This window comes from Phyllobates terribilis, unplaced genomic scaffold (genome assembly GCF_046119375.1).
Source record: "Phyllobates terribilis strain yellow unplaced genomic scaffold, ASM4611937v1 Scaffold_7__3_contigs__length_470593459, whole genome shotgun sequence".
NCBI lineage: Eukaryota > Metazoa > Chordata > Amphibia > Anura > Dendrobatidae > Phyllobates > Phyllobates terribilis.
Genome location: NW_027362767.1, coordinates 246,103,012 through 246,123,506, shown reverse-complemented (window position 1 = coordinate 246,123,506; position 20,495 = coordinate 246,103,012). Strand labels below are relative to the sequence as shown.

The following is a 20,495-nucleotide window of genomic DNA, read 5'->3' as shown; positions in this document are numbered from 1 at the left end:
TCCGTAACCGGGTGTAGTCTTTGAAGAAAGCAAGGTGTCCATTTCACCAAAACAGGGAGACGTAACCAGGTAGGGGTCTGTCCTGCCCCGAGTCCTTATCAGTCTTTTAGTCCGTCCTGGGTTACGCTCCAACTATATGCACAAAGGATTCCCGGTAAATCCACCAAAGACTCCTACAAATAACTAGAAACACATAATTATACACAAGCAACAATAAACAGGTAAACATTAATAAAATAGCTTGAACATTTAGATTCTCCACCGTATGGGCAACTGGCCTCTAGTGACCCTAGTGGACCTACGGAGCTGGCTGACTGGTCCTGAGCTACAGGGTATAGGAGCTGTCAAGGGTAAACTGGGCAGCCGTCTACGGACTCTTTGGCTCACTAGGGGTACGGCAGGCTCACTATAAGCAGAGGGTTGATTCTCCTGGTCTGCTTGTGTGGGGTCTTCTGCCTCCTGGACCGGCTGTTCTTCCAGCTCTACCTGTGTCTCCGTAGGCACTTGGGATGCTGGTTGGAGGAACGTGAGGACGGGTACCACAACAGCACCATTGACTTGAGTCCAAGACCGAGGGAAGTCTCCGAGCACAGTACTAACCATATCTTCCCTTTCCTCTACGGGTCGAGGGTCTTCTTGTTCCTCTTCAGGGTTCCGTAGCTGTTCGGGACACTTCTTCAGGTGATCCCGAGATACAATGGCTGTGGTTTCCCCTCCGTCTTTACTGATTGTACAGATCTTTGGATTGTCGTGGCTTGAGGGCAGTACGGTGTACGGGTCCTTCTTCCACTGGTCGTCCAACTTGTGGAGCCGTCTTTTCCTCTTCAAGACCTGCTCTCCGGGCACCAGGGGAACAGCGGGAGCATACTGGTTGTAAGTTTTCTCTTGTCTTTCCCTAGCTTGACAGAGACTTCGCTCCACGCTCTCCTGTACTTTCCGGTACTGCTGCTGCCTCTCTGTGTCCCAGTCTGCTTCTGGTGAAGTGTCCTCGGGTGTCAGGACTCCCATCTCCAGATCAACAGGAAGCTTACCAGGTCTCGCCCTCATTAGGTAAGCCGGGGTGCAGTTGGTGGAACCCACAGGGATGTGGTTGTATAGGTCCACCAGGTCGGGCAGCTTTTCAGGCCACAGACTACGTTCTTCCAGGGGCAATGTTTTCAGAAGATCTATCACCACCTGGTTCATTTTCTCACAAAGTCCATTAGTTTGCGGGTGATAGGGTGTTGTTCTTATCTTCCGGCAGCCATACAGGGTGCAGAACTCCTGGAAGACTTCCGCTTCAAAGGCAGGCCCCTGGTCCGTCAGCACCTGCTCCGGGTATCCGTGCGGACGGCAGAAGTGCTGCTGGAAGGCTCTAGCTGCTGTTTGAGCCGTTAAGTCCTTGACGGGGACGACAACCAAGAACCGGGAGTAGTGATCCACGATGGTTAACGCGTAGACGTAGCCACTTCTGCTTGGGGTCAGTTTTACATGATCCAAGGCTACCAGTTCCAACGGCTGTCTGGTGATGATGGACTGCAGGGGAGTCTTCTGGCTGGCACGGTCCCTCCTTCTTAGGTTGCATGGGCCACAGTCTCTGCACCACCTCTCGATGGTTCCTCTCATGCCTACCCAATGGAACCGCCCGCGCAGCAGGAACTCCAGCTTCTTCCATCCGAAGTGCCCAGCTCCGTCGTGGTATGCCTCCATCACCATAGCTGCGTCTCTTCTTGGCACCACTACTTGCCAGATTAGTTCATGCGTCCAGGAGTTAACCATTCTGCGGCACAACTTCCCCTTGTAAAGGAACAGTCGACTCTTCTCAGCCCACAGTTGCTTGGCTTCCTCCGGAGCGTCTGGGTCAAGGCGTGCATCTGGCTGAGTCAGCATCTCCTTTACCAGTCGGACGGCAGGGTCACTGTCTTGCGTCTCCGCCCAGTTGTAATGAGGTAATGGGTTGAACGTAGCAGATTGCTTACTCCTTACACGGTGGGAATACTGGATAGTCCCATGACGGTGGAACGCGGGGAGTTCAACTTCTTCCAGTTCCTCTGAATCTTCCCCTACGTCCGGTAGGTTCGGCATCCTGGACAGGGCGTCCGCGTTGGTATTGGAGCGTCCTGCCCGGTATTTGATTGTAAACTCATAGTTGGACAAGCGGGCCATCCATCTCTGCTCTAGGGCACCGAGTCTTGCAGTGTCCAGGTGTGTCAACGGGTTGTTATCCGTGTACACGGTGAACCGGGAAGCAGCGAGGTAGTGCTTAAAGCGTTCGGTGACTGCCCACACCACTGCCAGGAACTCTAGCTTAAATGAGCTGTAATTCTCAGGGTTTCTTTCGGTGGGTCGCAGTTTTCGGCTGGCGTAAGCAATTACCCGTTCCTTCCCCTGCTGGATCTGGGACAGTACGGCTCCTAGCCCGATGTTACAGGCGTCGGTGTAGAGGATAAAGGGCTGGCTATAATCAGGGTACGCCAGGATTTCATCCCCCGTGAGGGCCATCTTCAGCTGGCGGAAGGACTCTTCTTCCAGCTTCTCCCATCTGAAGGGTGGCTTCTGGTTCTTGGCCTTCCTGGACTGGCCTATCAGGAGGTCCTGCATAGGAGCTGCCTTTTTGGTGAAACCGGGAATGAACCTTCGGTAGTAGCCTACCAACCCGAGGAACTGCCTCACTTCCTTTACGCTGGAGGGGCTTGGCCATTCCTTAATTGCGGTGATCTTATCAGGGTCGGGAGCCACTCCGTCAGCACTCACCACGTGTCCCAGGTACTGCACCTTTGGCTTCAGGAGGTGACACTTGGAGGGTTTCACCTTTAGGCCGTAACTTGCCAGAGCTTCGAACACTTCCGCCAGGTGTTTCAGGTGGTCCTCGTAGGTCTTGGAATAGATGATGACATCGTCCAGGTATAACAGGACCGTCTCAAAGTTTCGGTGTCCCAGACAGCATTCCATCAACCGTTGGAAGGTTCCTGGTGCGTTGCAGAGTCCGAACGGCATGCAGGTAAACTCGCTAAGTCCCATCGGGGTGGTGAATGCGGTCTTCTCCCGGTCCGCCTCTGCTACAGGAACCTGCCAGTACCCGCTAGTGAGATCCAAAGTGGAGAAGAAGTTAGCAGATTTTAAAGCGGCCAAAGACTCCTCTATCCTTGGTAAGGGGTACGCATCTTTGTGTGTGATACGGTTGATTTCCCGGTAATCTACACACATTCTCATGGTGTTGTCTTTCTTTTTAACCAAGACTAGTGGAGCTGCCCAGGGGCTACAGCTATCCCTGATTACCCCAGCCTCCTTCATGTCTCTAAGCATCCCCTTGGCGTGTTGGTAGTGTGCAGGGGGTACGGGTCGGTATCTCTCCTTTATGGGAGGATGGTCTCCCGTGGGGATGTGGTGTTCTACCCCCTTTACTCGCCCGAAGTCTAACGGGTGTTTACTAAACACTCTCTCGTACTCTTGAACCACCCGATAGACTCCTTGTTTCTGGTGTGAGGGAGTGGAGTCAGTACCCAGATGTAGTTGCTGACACCAGTCCTCCATTGGTTTCTTAGAGCCGTTACCTTCCTCTGGTTGAGATGGAGGCAAGGGTTCCACGGCCTGTACAGAATTCTGATTGATGGTATACAATTTGGCTAGCGTAGCATACCGGGGCAGGTACACTTCCCTCTTCCCGATATTTATTATGCGAACGGGCACCCTCCCATGGCGTACATCAACCACCCCCCGTGCTGTCAAAATGGTGGGCCTACTGTCTGAGTAGACGGGTTCTACCATTGCTTGGTAGTCTCTACCTCTTAGACCAATAGCTGCCCGGCACCAAATCATCATTTCACTTTTTGGGAGCATGGCAATAGGGAAAGGGTCACACATTCTCACGCTACCAATCTCACCACCGGAGAGTTCCACCTGTTGCCGTCGCATCAGTGCCCGGATCTCTTTTTGGAGCACTCGCTGCTGGCCGGAGCTGGCGTTCTTGGCAACCTGCTATAAAATGAAAATCACTTCTGCAAGACAATTTTCAATCACATTAGTTCCTAGAGTTATCTTTGGGTGACTCTCACGCTTGTCAATGTCTACAATGATCAGTCCCTGTGCTGCCAGTTCGACTCTACCGATTTTAATGGTCATCTCTTTGAATCCGATCTGTGGCACGGGTTGACCATTGCTGGCGATGATACTCAAGTCGTCGTCTGAGTAGCGGGTTATATCCGAGTCATTCCAGTACTGCTTGAAGAGCTCTACGGGATGGTGGTGACCTGTGACCCGGTGTCAAGTAGGGCACTCATAGGAATGCCATCCAGTACCACAGGCAAGACTGGACGTCCTCCCACATATTTGTCACGCCAGTTCGATGGGCCTGGTGACCTTATTCCTGGGGGTTGGCCCTCTACCCCAGGTTGTGCCAGTTTAAAGGACAGTACCTTGCCATATGTCCGGGTTGATTGCAGCGGCGGCAGATGGGTTGTCCGTCCTCGTTGTATCGGTCGCTGGGTCTTCCTCTGGCCGGTGGGGTCCTCCTTGGTCGACGCCACGGGATGTCCTCCGGTCCGGATGCCAGCTGGATCTTCCCTGGAGCAGCAACCTGTAAAGACTGCACAGTTCGGGTTAGCGCAGCAACGCTCTTAGCTAGCTCTTGGACCTGATGGTGTAGGTCTGGAGCCGGGTCATTGTCCAAAGCCTGCGCATCAGCTCCCACAGGCCCTGCCGACAAGGGCGCCGCCTCCTGGTGGTAAGTGATAGCAGGGCGCTTGTGGGTCACAACGCCACCCGGTGCCGGTTCTCGGAGCACCCGGATGGCTCTGTCCTTGAACTGTGCAAAGCCCAGATGGGGATCCTGTAAGGCCATTGCCCGCAACTGGGTTCGGTGGGTATTACAATACAGTCCCTCTATAAACTGTTCGGTCAACAGCCTGTCCTCGTTTCCCACTCCATCAGGATCGGTCTGCTTAATGGCCCTCAGGGCCTCTTGTAGGTTTAGTGCATAGTCCCTTATACTCTCATGCGCTCGCTGCTTGCACCCGTAGAATCTAAGCTTAATCTCGGCTGAGGTGCGGGTATCAAAGGTGTCCTTCAGCCGGGTTAGTATCCCTGCGACAGTCTTCCTCCCAGGTGGCCAGGATTTTACTTCCCTTTTGGCTGCCCCGGTTAGTTGGGCCACCAGGATGCTCACTTTTTGCTCTTCTGTGAGGGGGTACACCTGGAAGAGGCTATCCAGCTTTTCTCTAAAGTCATGCAGGGTATGTGACTCCCCTGAGTACTGGGGTAGCCAAGCTGCTCCCGGGATATAGGGCATGGTGAAGGGCATAACTGCAGCAGCGGTAGCGCTGGCGGGGGTTGAGGCAGTGAAGCTCTCCTCCGTATCCGACATCTTCCTCCCCCCTAGTGGACCGTGGCCTACCTTGCGATGATCCTGTTCCGTAGGCCGCGGCTCCGCAGTGGATCGTCAGGGTTGAGGACCTTCCGTCGCGCTCCTGTGACGTCGGCGTCTGCTGGGCTCCTTCCAGGACCTTACGCAACGTCCGGACGTGAGGCGGGGCTTCAGTTCTCGCGCGCTTTCGGAGTCCACGCCCCTCTTCTTCCCGCGCGGCGTCCTCAAGATGGCGTCCAATGGCGGGAAAACTCCACGGATGGCGGGAAGAAGGCAGAAGATGGCGCCGGATGGCGGGAAACTTCACCGATGGCGGGAAGAAGGCTGAAGATGGCGGGAATCTTCACCACAGGTAAGTTTGAAAATTCTCTTTTTCAGGCACGCAGTACCCGGTGGTTGCGGGCACGAAATCCTGCCGACTACGCCAAAGTTGACGCGCCCCTGGGCCTGTGTCGCGCTGCGTTGCGCACGCGGGAGCTTACCCGGAGCCGGATCTCTTGAGGGTTGTAGTCTCGTGGCGGTGACCCGGTCCGTGCCCAGGGAGTCAAACTGAGCGGCGATGTAACAGCGGTAGATGTAGGACGACTACGCCACCCGTTGAATGCAGCTATGGAGCTGCCGCTGTAGGACAGTCCGCTGAGGCTGGTGGATGGATGGTGCAGCGTAGATGGTATAACCCCCAACGGGAGGGGTATGGCCTCAGGGCAGCAGATGTGGATGATGGGGGTAGCAGGAACCACTCAGAGACGGTGCGGTGTAATTCAGGGTCTTTACTGGTAACAACGATAGACCCTCCCGGAGTACTTGCTAGTGAACGGGGCCTGGTCAGTCCTTGAGCAGATGGGATCTCCCCTGGCCAGGCGGAGTTGTAGGCCTCCCAAACTGACTGTACTCTTCTGGCTACCTTGCTAGAAGCGGATATAAGTAGCCCACGTCCCTGAGTGTACCGTGTGGTGCTCACCCGTATGGCCGGTGACTCGGGGCCTTCTATTGGCTTCCGCTCCACGATGGCGGTGCTGGTCCCACGCGTGTGACCGTGCCTTCGGGTTTCTGGGCCTGAGGACCTGAAATCCCCTGCCGGTCGGCTTCTGCTGCTGGGTAAGAGTTAGTCCCCACAGCCTCGGACGCCGGGTCCGGTAAGAAAGCTTCTCAGTCAGGGCGAGCTCTGCAGCTGCCAGCCCCTGACTCGTAGTAGTATTGCTTCTGCTGTTTCTTGTCTCTACTCTCCTTGACTGACTAACCCTGCCTCAGCCCAGGGTTTATACAGGTGAAGTTCTTCCCCTCCCAAGACTGGGCAGGAGGTGTGGCATGCACAGGATCCCTGACCAAAGGACCTCCTACCTGCTCTCAGACATAACATTACATGTTATGTGGAAAACCAGACCCCTGGGGTGCCACAGATGCATTTCAAGAAATTAATACCCAAAGAGACTTGTGCAAAAAAGTTTGTCGAAGCGTAAGAGGCGACTTCAAAGCTGTGCAAATTGTAATGGAAAACAGCTTGAGCACCTGCGCTGATAAAATTTAAGGCTTTTATATTATATTTCAGAATAAAATTTAATTGTCAATGTTATGCTTGTGTTAGTAAATATAATTTTATATATAAATTAAAATAAATGTTATTATTTTCTGTCCACCTACTTTTGGACCACCCTGTACATAGCACAGCAGGGGATCACAGCAGATTCTTTTTGTGAGGTAAAACATTTCACTGCCTGTTTTTAAACAATGTTTTACTGTAAAGAAAGAATCAGCTGTGATCCCCTGGTGTAATGTCTGTATTGTTATGTTCTGCTACCAGAGCTAAGGAAAGAGAGGAGATCTGTCCCTACGATAGAACTCAGCTTAATCCCTACGATGTAACAGGGAACCTGATCCTGCGATCAGACCTGCTAAAGTCCTAAGCTAGTCTGTACGGAGACCTATAGATGTGGGGAAGGAATCCCTACAAGTACTAAGGACTGGGAGGAAAATGGGACACCTCCTAACAGAAATAGTAGCAGACAGACGAACAAACAAAATATATAGAACATAGAGGTCCGTAGACCAAGCAAACTAACAGAGTTAGATACAGAGCACAGGCTAGCTAGAAAGTAGTTAAACAATGAAGTCCAGCAAAGCCAGAAGGGCGGAGCAGGATTAAATAGGCCAACAAGGTCATGTGACCAGCAAAGGAAAAAACCTAAGAGCAAGGTTCTAACAGTACCCCCCCTTCTAAGAGGATCCTCCGGATCCCCTAGGACCAGGCTTATCAGGAAATCTCCTGTGAAACGCTCTGATAAGTCTGGACGCGGAAACATCATCCGACCTCACCCAAGAGTTATCCTCGGGTCCGAAACCTTTCCAGGCCACAAGATACTGCAAACTACCTCTATACTGTCTAGAGTTAAGGATGCGAGAAATTTCATATTCCCCGTCCTCCACCACCGGAGGAACAGAGGCAGAGGCGTCACAATCCGATACAACCGCTTTTTTCAACAGAGAGACATGAAATACCGGATTAATTCTCCAGGAGGTAGGAACCTCCAACCTAACAGCAGATTGGTTGACAACCTGAAGCACCTTAAAGGGCCCTACAAACTTGGGACCCAATTTCTTAGAAGGAATCCTCAACCGCAGATTCCTAGAGGACAACCAAACCATGTCACCAACAGCGAACAAAACCTCCTGTCGTTTCCTATCAAAGTAGTCTTTAGATTTTCTGTTGGCCTCCTGAAGATTACCACACACATCCGTCCAAACTCTCTCCAAATCACCGGAAAAATTCTCCTCCTCAGGCACGGCAGATCCCAACTTGGAGAACGACCCAAACGACGGATGTCTCCCAGAACAACAAAAAAAAGGCGAACAACCAGCAGAAGAAGATGTATGGTTGTTAAGAGCAAATTCAGCAAGTGGCAGAAAATCAGACCACCCCTCTTGATTGTCTGCCACAAAACAACGCAAGAACTGCTCAACATCCTGGTTTTTCCTTTCTGTCTGGCCATTAGATTCAGGATGATATCCGGACGAGAACGACAAATGAACTCCCAACCTGTCACAAAAGGCACGCCAAAAACGAGCCACGAACTGAGGACCCCTATCAGAAACAATGTCAGTAGGAACGCCATGAAGTCTGACAATTTCCTTGACAAAGGCCTTAGCGAGAGTTTTAGCGCAGGGCAGTTTGACGAAGGGAACCAAGTGACACATCTTGCTAAAACGGTCCACGACCACCCAGATGACAGTAAAACCCTCAGAGGGGGGAAGGTCAGTTATAAAGTCCATAGCCAAATGTGTCCAAGGAGCACTGGGAACCTCCAAAGGACAAAGCAACCCCGCAGCAGGGGTATGTGAGGACTTAGATCTAGCACATATAGTACATTGACGCACCCACTTAATGACTTCCTTCTGCCATCCAGGCCACCAAAAACTGCGACCCACCAGTCTCTTGGTCTCAGAGATTCCGGGATGACCTGCCAACCGAGATTCGTGACACTCAACAAACAAATCTCTCCTAAAGGTCCCAGGCACAAACAACCTCCCATGAGGAGTGTTAGAAGGGGCATTCTCCTGTGCTTTAAGAATCTCATCTTCCAAAACGGAGTCCAAAGCAGCTATCACAACACCTTCTTGTAAAATGTTCTCCTCTTTCTCAGCACCGACTATGGGAGAAAAACTGCGAGACAAGGCATCCGCCTTAACATTCTTAGTACCAGGGATGTAAGTAACGGAGAAATTAAACCGCGAGAAAAACAGTGCCCACCTAGCCTGACGGGCATTCAGGCGCTTGGCAGCATCAAGATATATCAGATTTTTATGATCCGTAAGAACCTGAACGGGAAATTCCGCACCTTCCAAGAAGTGGCGCCAGTGTTCAAATGCGAGTTTAATAGCCAATAATTCCCGATTACCAATATCGTAATTCAGTTCAGTCTCCGAAAATTTTTTTGAAAAAAAGGCACAGGGATGTAATCCATCCCCGTTATCCTGAGACAATACTGCGCCAACCCCCACAGAGGAAGCATCAACCTCAACCAAAAACGGCTTAGTCACATCAGGCTGCATAAGGATGGGAGCAGAGGTGAACCTCTCCTTGAGATACACAAAAGCTTCAATGGCCTCAGAAGACCACTGAACCGCATCAGCACCTTTCCTGGTGAGATCAGTCAGAGGATTGACAATACTAGAAAAATTTTTGATGAATTTTCTGTAATAATTGGCGAAACCTAAAAACCTCTGTATCGATTTCAAACCAATAGGCCTAGGCCATTCCTGTACAGCTTGAACTTTAACCGGGTCCATCTCAAAACCTTCGCTGGAAATAATGTAACCCAAAAAACTAATTCTCTGTACAGCGAACTCACATTTCTCCAGCTTAGCAAAAAGCGAATTGTCCATTAATAACTGTAATACCTCACGTACGCTCCGCCAATGAGACTCCAGATCCGGCGAATAAATCAAAATGTCATCCAAATACACAACCACATTTTTGCCGATCAAAGGTCTAAGGATGTCATTAATAAGATTCTGAAAAAATGCAGGAGCATTAGTAAGACCAAAAGGCATAACCAGATTCTCAAAATGACCCACAGGAGTGTTAAAAGCAGTCTTCCATTCGTCACCCTCCTTCATGCGCAACAGATTGTATGCCCGCTTAAGGTCAATTTTAGAGAACCACTTGGCCCCCATTAACTGGTTAAACAGATCAGGAATCAATGGCAGTGGGTAAGGATTGCGTACAGTAATTTTGTTAATCTCACGAAAATCCAGACAAGGACGTAAACCGCCGTCCTTTTTTTTTTACAAAAAAAAAATCCAACCGCCACAGGAGACTTAGAGGGCCTAATGTGACCGGCGGCCAAACTTGTCTGTATGTATTCCTCCAAAGCCTTCCTCTCAGGAATAGTAAGGTTAAATAAACGACTTTTAGGAAGAGTCGCTCCAGGGACAAATTCAATAGAACAATCATAGTCTCTATGGGGAGGCAAAACCTGCGATTCCTTCTCAGAAAAAACTCTCCAAAAATCTTCAATAGGAACAGGCAATTCTCCCCTATCCAAAGCTGCAATACGCTCGTTACAACACTTGTCATAACATTTATGGCTCCAGGATTTAATTTCACTGGTAGACCAATCCAGTCCAGGATTGTGAAATTTTAACCAGGGCAATCCCAATATTACTGGAGAAGGCAAGTTATTCAAAACTACCAAATCCAATTTCTCATGGTGAACACCATTAATAGTGAGAGGAAATTCACAGACCTTGAGAGTAATATTCTTCAAAGGGGAACCATCCACAGAAACCACAGCAATGGGGGATGATAAAGGTTCGGGTTTTAAATTGAGTCTTTCCAAGAATCCACCATCAATTACATTCAGAGTAGACCCACAATCAACAAACACCCGAAATTCCATTAATTTTTCCTGAGCAATCGTGGAAGCAGCTAAAAATACACCCTTGGAATTTAAACAGGCAATACGGGCATGACTGACCATTTTTTTTTCTTTCTTCATACGAAGCTCACAGCCTTTAATCAAATGACCAGATTTTCCGCAATAGAAACACAAGCCTTCAGAAAATCTACGGTCTTTTTCTTGAGAGCGAGGTGCCACCGATCCAATCTCCATCGGTTCACCACTGTTAGTACACACATTCTCATAACCAGAAACTGACATAGCAGAGGATTTGCTCTCATTAACCCTTGCACGCAGTCTCCTATCCACCCGTATAGCTAATTGCATAGCCTGTTGCAAATCTTCAGGTGTAGGATAAGCAATTAGCAGGTCTTTAACCCTTTCATTGAGCCCAGCAAGAAATAGACTTTTCAGAGCAGAATCGTTCCACCCTGTTTGAGTAGACCAACGACGGAAATGAGTACAATATTTTTCCACATTACCTGATCCCTGTCTCAAACGTCTTAACTCAGTCTCAGCTGATGAGACACGGTCAGGATCATCATATAATAGTCCCAAAGCAGAAAAAAAACTATCCACTGATCTGAAGCATGTATCACTAGGTTGCAAAGAAAAGGCCCACTCCTGAGGCTCTTTGCGCAAAAGTGACATTATGAACCCTATGCGCTGGGATTCATCCCCAGAGGACTTGGGTCTCAAACGAAAATACAATAAGCAAGCATTTTTAAATGAAAAAAATTCTCGGTGTTCACCAAAAAATAAATCCGGCAAACATACCTTAGGCTCCAAGAAATGTGCTCCAGGACAGTTACTCACATGCTGATGGAGCTCGGCCACCTCCAGAGAGAGTCCCTGCAGGTGTTTAGCCAAATCCTGAACCGACACCATGATGGAACAGAAAAATCTTTCCTTAGAGAATTTGCAGGCTGGACTTACTGTTATGTTCTGCTACCAGAGCTAAGGAAAGAGAGGAGATCTGTCCCTACGATAGAACTCAGCTTAATCCCTACGATGTAACAGGGAACCTGATCCTGCGATCAGACCTGCTAAAGTCCTAAGCTAGTCTGTACGGAGACCTATAGATGTGGGGAAGGAATCCCTACAAGTACTAAGGACTGGGAGCAAAATGGGACACCTCCTAACAGAAATAGTAGCAGACAGACGAACAAACAAAATATATAGAACATAGAGGTCCGTAGACCAAGCAAACTAACAGAGTTAGATACAGAGCACAGGCTAGCTAGAAAGTAGTTAAACAATGAAGTCCAGCAAAGCCAGAAGGGCGGAGCAGGATTAAATAGGCCAACAAGGTCATGTGACCAGCAAAGGAAAAAACCTAAGAGCAAGGTTCTAACATGTATATTCTTTTTCTTCCTCCCCTGCCCAGGAGATGTGGTATGATCAGACCATGTTCCTGCACGGTCAGACACAGACATTACACAGTACACAGCAGGGGCACATTTATAAGATTATCTCAGCACAGGAACATTTTATTTCAACACATCCAATTGTGGAAGCTATTATCATTCCAAGATCTATTGATTAAAATGAACCTTTGTTCGTGGGAAAACCTCTTTAACTCTGCCAATCGAGTTGTGCAGCGCACGATGGATATTCCCCCAATAGGAAATCGTCGCGTTAAGGTATCACAAATGCTTCTTTCTCTCATAGGCGAGTTGTCATTTCTGCTATAATTTCTATTTTTAATGATCTGGCTCTCAGAAATTTGTTCAGTCTCTTCAGGATGTAGCAAAGCCTGGTAGGACTGGCTTAAATCCTAGCTCTACAGGTTTTGATTTGGGGCACCTGGGGAGCCCTGCACATGATCAGGCTAGGTGTTCATCTTAGTCAGACTGCTAGGAAAGCAGAGCAGCCTGGATGTGTCCTGGATCTGAACAGAGAGACAGGCCAGAGACTCTCTCTGAGCTGAGTCTGCAGAGGGCCATGTGCAGAGAACGGCAAGTATCAGTGGTTGTGGTTGCTATGGACAATAGCCGTTTGTTTAGTTAGCGCCTGGACAAAGCTAGGGGTTTATGTCCATGATCCCCCCCCCCCCCCCGGTGCTGTGCAACCTGTAGAAAGAAATGAAACTGCACATGTTTGGACCAAACCCGCATTGGCTGTGTGAATGCTACCCAATGCCTACCTGAGCGAGTGAATCGCTACAAGGTTTATTATTGACCTGAAGGCTAAATTCGGATCTAAACAGAGGGGAAAGTAGAACCCCTGTCTTTCTTGTCCTGGACCCTCTATGAGGACTAATTCCTCTTATATAATAGAAATGCTAAATTAGAGAAGCCCCATCATAGTAATAGTGACTAATATATTTTCCCCTGCTGTTTTAATATTTAGTTGGCCTTTCAACTGGTCCAGCCATAATATCGGGGACCTGGCTGTACAGGTTTCTGAAATGGCTGGTTTAAAAGAACCTACAGAGGATTCCCAAGCTCTCTCCTGGAGACGATCCGCCTCCCTATCAAGGGGGCCTTTTAGAACTCTCATATAGTCACAGGGGTTATCTTGATGCTTTTGACATGGCCACATCAATTTTAGGAGCCTTTTCCCACATAGCCAAGGAATCATCCTCAAGAGAATATTTGCATTTGAGGATGAGGATAAGAAACCCTTCCTTTTAGGTTTTTTTTTTCACTCCCTTTTGATGAGGGGAGAACTTTATCATTTACAAGAAGGGTTCTCCGCTCCTCCAGATAGTCTTATATGGAGAAGACTGACATAACCTCTCTTTGTGTCAACGGACCCAGGGATTCCCAGCCAGTCTCCCAGGCTGGTACTTGCCCCGCCTCAAACTGTGAAGCGGCTGCAATCTGACAAGGGCATTGACCACCTGAATTTGGCAATCTTGCCTTGCACAGTGAGCATTCCCTAAACTTGGTTTCTGTCACACATTTCCTAGGTTTTTCCTAACAAGGACAATTACAAGAAACCCCAACTACAAGGTGAAAATTCACGGAGGTCACTTACCACTCAGGAGCCATTAGCTACCGGATTATGAGGAGGAATCATTTCTTCTGAATGATCTCCTTTGGTGGCTGTGGACTCGTCCATGCTGCTGGCTGTCGCTGGCAGCTGCTGAGGAGGGTCTTCACAGGCTGTCACCTGGCTTCTACTCCGCTGGGCTGATCACAGCTTTCATCCAGCAGTCAATGCCCAACAAACACAGCGATGCCATTCGAATTTGGCACCTCCCCCGAAATACCCTGGAAGTGGATCCATCAGTTCCAGCGCTCCTGACATCACCGGTGTGCTTGTTGTTTCACAAACCTGTGCACCCTGCACATGTACAGACCCTGGACAACACGGTGACAGGCAGACACATCAGTTTACTATGTCACCGGCGCACTCGTCATCAGGTGCACTTTCAAAGACCTGTGCGCCCTGCGCATGCCCTGAACAACACGACGGCCGGCAGACACATCAGTTTACTATGGCGCCACCGTCCAGTGTCTGCTCACTAGGTTATTTTCCCAGTGGAACAGCTGTGGCGCCTCCAGGACCCACCTGCTCCGGCTGCAGCAGTGTCATACCGCTACCGATATGACCAGGGCAGGACCAGGGTAAGTCATCATGTCCCACGATAATCATTCTCTTGGACAACTCCAGAATGCAGGTTCTCTCTCTACTCGCCTTTGATTCTTCAGGTTTCCTGTCCTTGAAGGGTGGATCCCCTCTCTCAGGTGATGCTGTCATGAGTGATAGGAAAAATGACGATCTCCTATGAAAGCCCAGCCTTTGGAGTAACAAGTGGGTGGGGGCCTTCAGCGGCTCTTGGCAATTATGGCCGCCCATCGGGGGCGATGAGACATAAAATAAAGTTATTACAGGTATCCCGCCCATTGACAGTTAAATGGTTAACCAGCAATGATTAGTTCTAGCTCCAATCGCTGCTGTTAGAAGCCGAAGGCCCTAAGACTTCTCCATACACCAGTACCCTGCAAATATACTGGAACGTTATGGTGTGAGAAGGCTTTAAAAGTAGTAGACGATTAAAGGGGTTGTCTGTCCTAGACAGCCCTTGTTGGTGTACCCTGCTAGGACATACTGAGAGTTGCAGTGCTGCAGCATGCTACATGCAATTGTGGCAGTGGTGGCATTACTTACACCAGGTTGTTGCTGGGTGGTTTTCCAGGACACAACAGAGTTTCTTCCTCCTTTTTTAGGTGGAAACGCCTCTTTCTGCTTCTTTATCACATTATCCAGCTGCTCCTTCCTCATCTGTGCTGCTTTCCCCATCTTGGTCTGGTTCTCACGCGCAGTCATCTGTCTCTCCATGGCTTTCTTCTTCATGAAGTCCCTGATTTGCGCCACACTATAATTTCGCCTATTGCCGCTGTTGGTGTGACTCTCGAGATTGTCTCCAGCATTCTCCTTTCCACAAGGTCTCCTCTCCAGGGTGATGTCGGGTCTTGTTGGAGATGAACTCTTTGATCTGTTACTATCCCTTGTTCTCTCTCCATCTTTTCCAGATATTTTACCTGCAGGTCTTAGTCGATGTTCTCCAGCATTGATCTCCGGAATGACCTGGGCACAATCTAATATTGGATTCTGTAATTCATTTGTGCTACTGCGGAGAACTTGAGGGCACTTGTGTTTAAGATTGTGTGGAGTACCCAGTTTTTGGCATTTTCTACAGCTTCCTGCAAAACAGAGAAAAATAGGATAGATAGATCTATCACCTTACGACAGTAAGTTGAGCATGAGCAGTTTCTCGACAGTGTTACAGCACCAGTGAAAGGTAAAGTTAGAGAAGAAGCTGTGCATGTTCGGCCAGCGCTGAGGATGGTAAGTCAAGCATGCAAAGTTTCTCGGCAGAGAATTACAGTCACAGTCAGTGTAAAAGTTAGAGAAAATATTGCACATGCTCAGCCAGAGTTCAGAATGGTAGGTTGAGAATGCAAAGTTTCTCGACAGAGTACTACAGTGGCAGTGAATAGTAGTAAGAGATAAACCAACATATTATCAACCAGAGATTAGAATTGTAAGCCGAGCAAATGCAATTTCTCAGCAGGGTATTGCAGCGTCAGTAAATGATAAAAGTTAGAGAAGAAGCTGTGCATGTTCGGCCAGCGCTGAGGACGGTAAGTCAAGCATGCAAAGTTTCTCAGCAGAGTATTACAGTCACACTCAGTGTAAAAGTTAGAGAAAATATTGCACATGCTCAGCCAGAGTTTAGAATGGTAGGTTGAGAATGCAAAGTTTCTCGACAGAGTACTACAAAGGCAGTGAATGGTAGTAAGAGATAAACCAACATATTATCAACCAGAGATTAGAATTGTAAGCCGAGCAAATGCAATTTCTCAGCAGGGTATTGCAGCGTCAGTAAATGATAAAAGTTAGAGAAGAAGCTGTGCATGCTCGGCCAGAGTTGAGTACGGTAAGCCGAGCATGCTCAGTTTCTCGGCTAAGTATTAAAAAGGTAGTCAATGGTATAAGTTAGAGAAGAAGCTGTGCATGTTTGGCCAAAGCTGAGGACAGTAAGTTCAGCATGCAAAGTTTCTCGGCAGAGTGTTACAGCAGTAGTGAATAGTAAAAAACAAGAAGCTGTGCATGTTCGGCCAGGGCTGAGAATGGTAAGCCGAGCATGAGCAGTTTCTCGGCACAGTATTACAGCCACAGTCAATTGTAAATTGGCAGTGAATTGTAACAGTTAGAGAAGAAGCTGTGCAGGCTTGGCCAGAGTTGAGGATGGTAAGCTGAGCATGCAAAGTTTCTCGGCAGTGTATTACAATGGCAGTGAATGTTTAAAATTAAAGAAGAAACTGTGCTTGCTCAGCCATAGCTACGAATGGAAAGTCAAGCATGTGCAGTTTCTCAGAGTGTTACAGCAGCAGTAAATGAGATAAAACTAGAGCAGAAGCTGAACATGCTTGGCTACAGCAAAGAATGGTAAGCCGAGTATGCACAGTTTTTTTGCAAAGTATTACAGAGGAAGTAATTGGTAGAAGTGAGCAGAAGATGCGCATGCTCGCCCATAGTTGAAGATGGTAAGTTGAGAATTCACAGTTTCTCAGCAGAATATTACTGCGGCAGTGAAAGGTAGAAGTTAGAGGAGAATCTGTGCAAGCTCGGCTAGAGCTGAGCAGAGTAACCAGAGCATGTACAGTTTCTCAGCAGAGTATTACAGTGGCACTAAATGGTAGAAGTTAGAGAAGAAGTTATGCATGCTCGGTAAGAGTTGAGGACAGTAAGCCGAGCATGCGCAGTTTCTCGGCAGAGTATTTTAGCCTCAGTGTACTTTCCATTAGCAATAGAAGGCAAATAGAGCTTGGGGAAGGATATTATTAGGGTGTTATTTACAAAAACCGGGGGGAGGGATCCAGAAAATGGGCAGATGTATATATTAACATAAATAGGAGAATAGTGGGAGGAGAAAAGAAGACATCTCTTAGAAGGGTAGGAAGACCTCGCAGGCAGTATAACTTAATTTTCCCACATTCTATACAAGTATAAACATCCTTCAAATGAAATGCCACAAAGGGCCATCAAATCTTACCCATGGTGCAGGATCATCCCCCAGAAGATAAACCGCTACCCCAACGCGTGTTTCACTATGTTTGACTCATGGCTTTATCAAGGGGAAGTAGTGTGATTTGGACTTGTGCTGCTTTGATTTTTTTTAGATAGATAAATAAAACTGGAAAATAGGTGCAGCACTAGCAACAGCAAATAGAAAATAGTGGGTGCAAAGCCCCCCAGGCAGAACTAAATCTCAATAGTATCCAGATGAATGGAGGGAGGACTCTAAGGTAAAAAAAAATTAGCTGTTTATTGATCCATTGTGATGGCGACGTTTCGTTTCAGGTGTGGAACTTTCTCTTGAGTGGAATGGAGTGCTGCCTCCATTCTTCTGGATAATAGATAGACAGGATACCTTTTTGTAATGTATGTAATGTTTCATCAGCTTTGGGTGAACGATGCTTCAACAATTTGACAGGTGAAGGTCCCAATATTTGATGGACCAGTCTCTGACCTTCTCTCCATGCTGATGCTCCATAAAGACCTGAATATGCAGAGAAAGTCAGTCAATGAAAAGATGAGTGCAGCGCCACCACAAGCAAAATCAAGCATTACACAACTCTCATTAAAGTCAGTGACTTGTAAGAATGTGTGGGATCCTTCAGAGACAATTCAGCAGTTAAGAATGTGAAGTTTTCAACACCAGGCCTCCCCTCGCTGTATAAATTTTTCCCTATTTTTGCAATTTGGCTAATTAATAAGGTTATCTTATCTTCAAAAAGCATCTTGTCATTTAATAGGACATATACACATTACAAAGCCAAGCAGCCTTAACAAGCAGTGGTTCTTGATCTGGAGGGCTGGCTCCATCCATGCGTTGTCGTCCTATCACCAAAAACAATATTTTCGCAATAAACCGCCTGTTTTTGTGTACTAAACCATAACCTGATTGTAGATTAACCATTTCATCATCATTAAAAATGAATAATTCTGCAGATTCCCACCCCGGCTCTCGTCTTCTCAGTGTTTAGTGATTCTTTGTAGCCAAAGCGCAAATTAATTTTTCGTTAACTGCAGCAAATTTTTCGACTCCAATTCATCACGTCGGGTAGGACGGTGTCGCCGACCTTTGAACTCCAATTTATCTTATCCACCGCTCTGTCTCGCCATCACCACTGACAGAAACTAATGACCAAAAAGGAGTCCTTGACACTCGCAGTAGCAATGACAAATGCGTTATCGGACCAAGATCCTAGGGGCCAGTCTCAGCGGGGCACAAAACCATTTCTCACATCCATTAAATTCTTAAATTTAATATTTCATTCATTTTAAACACCAACACCCCCCCTCATTATGATAATTCTGTTCCAGATATATTTATGGTGCTGAGCTGTCCCCTATATATAAGGTGTTTGCTATGGACGATCATACAAAGGATTCAAGCAAAAGGAATTTCTGTACTGGAAACATATTTTTTGGAATCATTACATGGACTTCTACTCTCCTCCAGACCCGAGCAGATTATTAGGAGGGGACTCAGAGTCATGGGGTTATATAAGAGGGGGTGCCAAGTCAAGGGGTTCTATCGGATGGGGCGCAGAGTCATGGGGTTATATAAGAGAGGGTGCAGAATGATGGTGTTATATAAGAGGGGATGCAGAGCCATGGGGTTATATAAGAGGGGGTGCAGAGTCATGGGGTTATATAAGAGAGGGCGCAGAGTCATGGGGTTATATAAGAGGGGGCGCAGAGCCATGGGGTTATATAAGAGGGGACGCAGAGCCATGGGGTTATATAGGAGGGGACGCAGAGTCATGGGGTTATATAGGAGGGGACGCAGAGTCATGGGGTTATATAAGAGAGGGCGCACAGTCATGGGGTTATATAAGAGGGGACGCAGAGCCATGGGGTTATATAAGAGGGGACGCAGAGCCATGGGGTTATATAAGAGGGGACGCAGAGCCATGGGGTTATATAAGAGGGGACGCAGAGCCATGGGGTTATATAAGAGGGGACGCAGAGCCATGGGGTTATATAAGAGGGGACGCAGAGCCATGGGGTTATATAAGAGGGGACGCAGAGTCATGGGGTTATATAGCAGGGGACACAGAGTCATGGGGTTATATAAGAGGGGGAGCATAGTCATGGGGTTATATAAGAGGGGGATGCAGAGCCATGGGGTTATATAAGAGGGGGTGCCAAGTCATGGGGTTCTATCGGATGGGGCGCAGAGTCATGGGATTATATAAGAGGGGGAGCATAGTCATGGGGTTATATAAGAGGGGGAGCATAGTCATAGGGTTATATAAGAGGGGGAGCATAATCATAGGGTTATATAAGAGGGGGACGCAGAGTCATGGGGTTATATAAGAGGGGGTGGCAAGTCATGGGGTTCTATCGGATGGGGCGGAGAGTCATGGGGTTATATAAGAGGGGAAACATAGTCATGGGGTTATATAAGAAGGGACGCAGAGCCATGGGGTTATATAAGAGGGGACGAAGAGCCATGGGGTTATATAAGAGGGGACGCAGAGCCATGGGGTTCTATAAGAGGGGGTGCAGAGTCATGGGGTTATATAAGAGGGGACGCAGAGCCATGGGGTTCTATAAGAGGGGGCGCAGAGTCATGGGGTTATATAAGAGGGGGCGCAGAGTCATGGAGTTATATAAGAGGGGGCGCAGAGTCATGGAGTTATATAGGAGGGGACGCAGAGTCATGGGGTTATATAAGAGGGGACGCAGAGTCATGGGGTTCTATAAGAGGGGACGCAGAGCCATGGTGTTCTATAAGAGGGAACGCAGAGCCATGGTGTTATATAAGAGGGGACGCAGAGCCATGGTGTTATATAAGAGGGGACGCAGAGCCATGGTTTTATATAAGAGGGGACGCAGAGCCATGGTGTTATATAAGAGGGGGCACAGAGACACATGATTACATAGGAGAGGGCTTAGAGTAATGAGGTTATATATGAAGGGGCACAGGGCTATATAGGAGCAGGCATGGAGTCATAGGGCGATATAGCCCTACTCTTGACCTGAACTTAAAGGGTTATTTCAAAAATTGACAGGATAGGTAACAAGGTTCTGATCGTTGACAGTCCGGCTACTGGACCGATCCCCAGAAAATGACACGCTGTAATGAAGCAGTGGGCATCACGTCATTCATTCTCTATGGGACTGGTGGAAACAGCCAAAAGCTTTTTTTATTAGCTGTATCTCCACCAGTCCCATAGAGAATGAAGGGACCAGTGGTGCACATCCATTCCCTTGGGGCATTTCAGAGC

At 48.1% G+C, this 20,495-nt stretch overlaps 1 protein-coding gene across 9 annotated transcripts in view; it reads right to left on the bottom strand.

The window, feature by feature from the left end:
• CCDC187 (coiled-coil domain containing 187) overlaps positions 1 to 20,495 on the bottom strand; it is an 82,276-nt gene that overhangs the window by 48,230 nt on the left and 13,551 nt on the right. For 7 of the 9 annotated variants that reach the window (XM_073640137.1, XM_073640140.1, XM_073640139.1 and 4 more), the window contains 2 exons: positions 17,627 to 17,755; positions 14,857 to 15,392 (listed from right to left, as the gene is read on the bottom strand). In XM_073640137.1, coding sequence (XP_073496238.1) covers positions 14,857 to 15,392; positions 17,627 to 17,755 — 665 coding nt within the window. The remainder of the gene's footprint in view (positions 1 to 14,856; positions 15,393 to 17,626; positions 17,756 to 20,495) is intronic. The other 2 variants (XM_073640143.1, XM_073640146.1) reach the window with 1 other exon arrangement.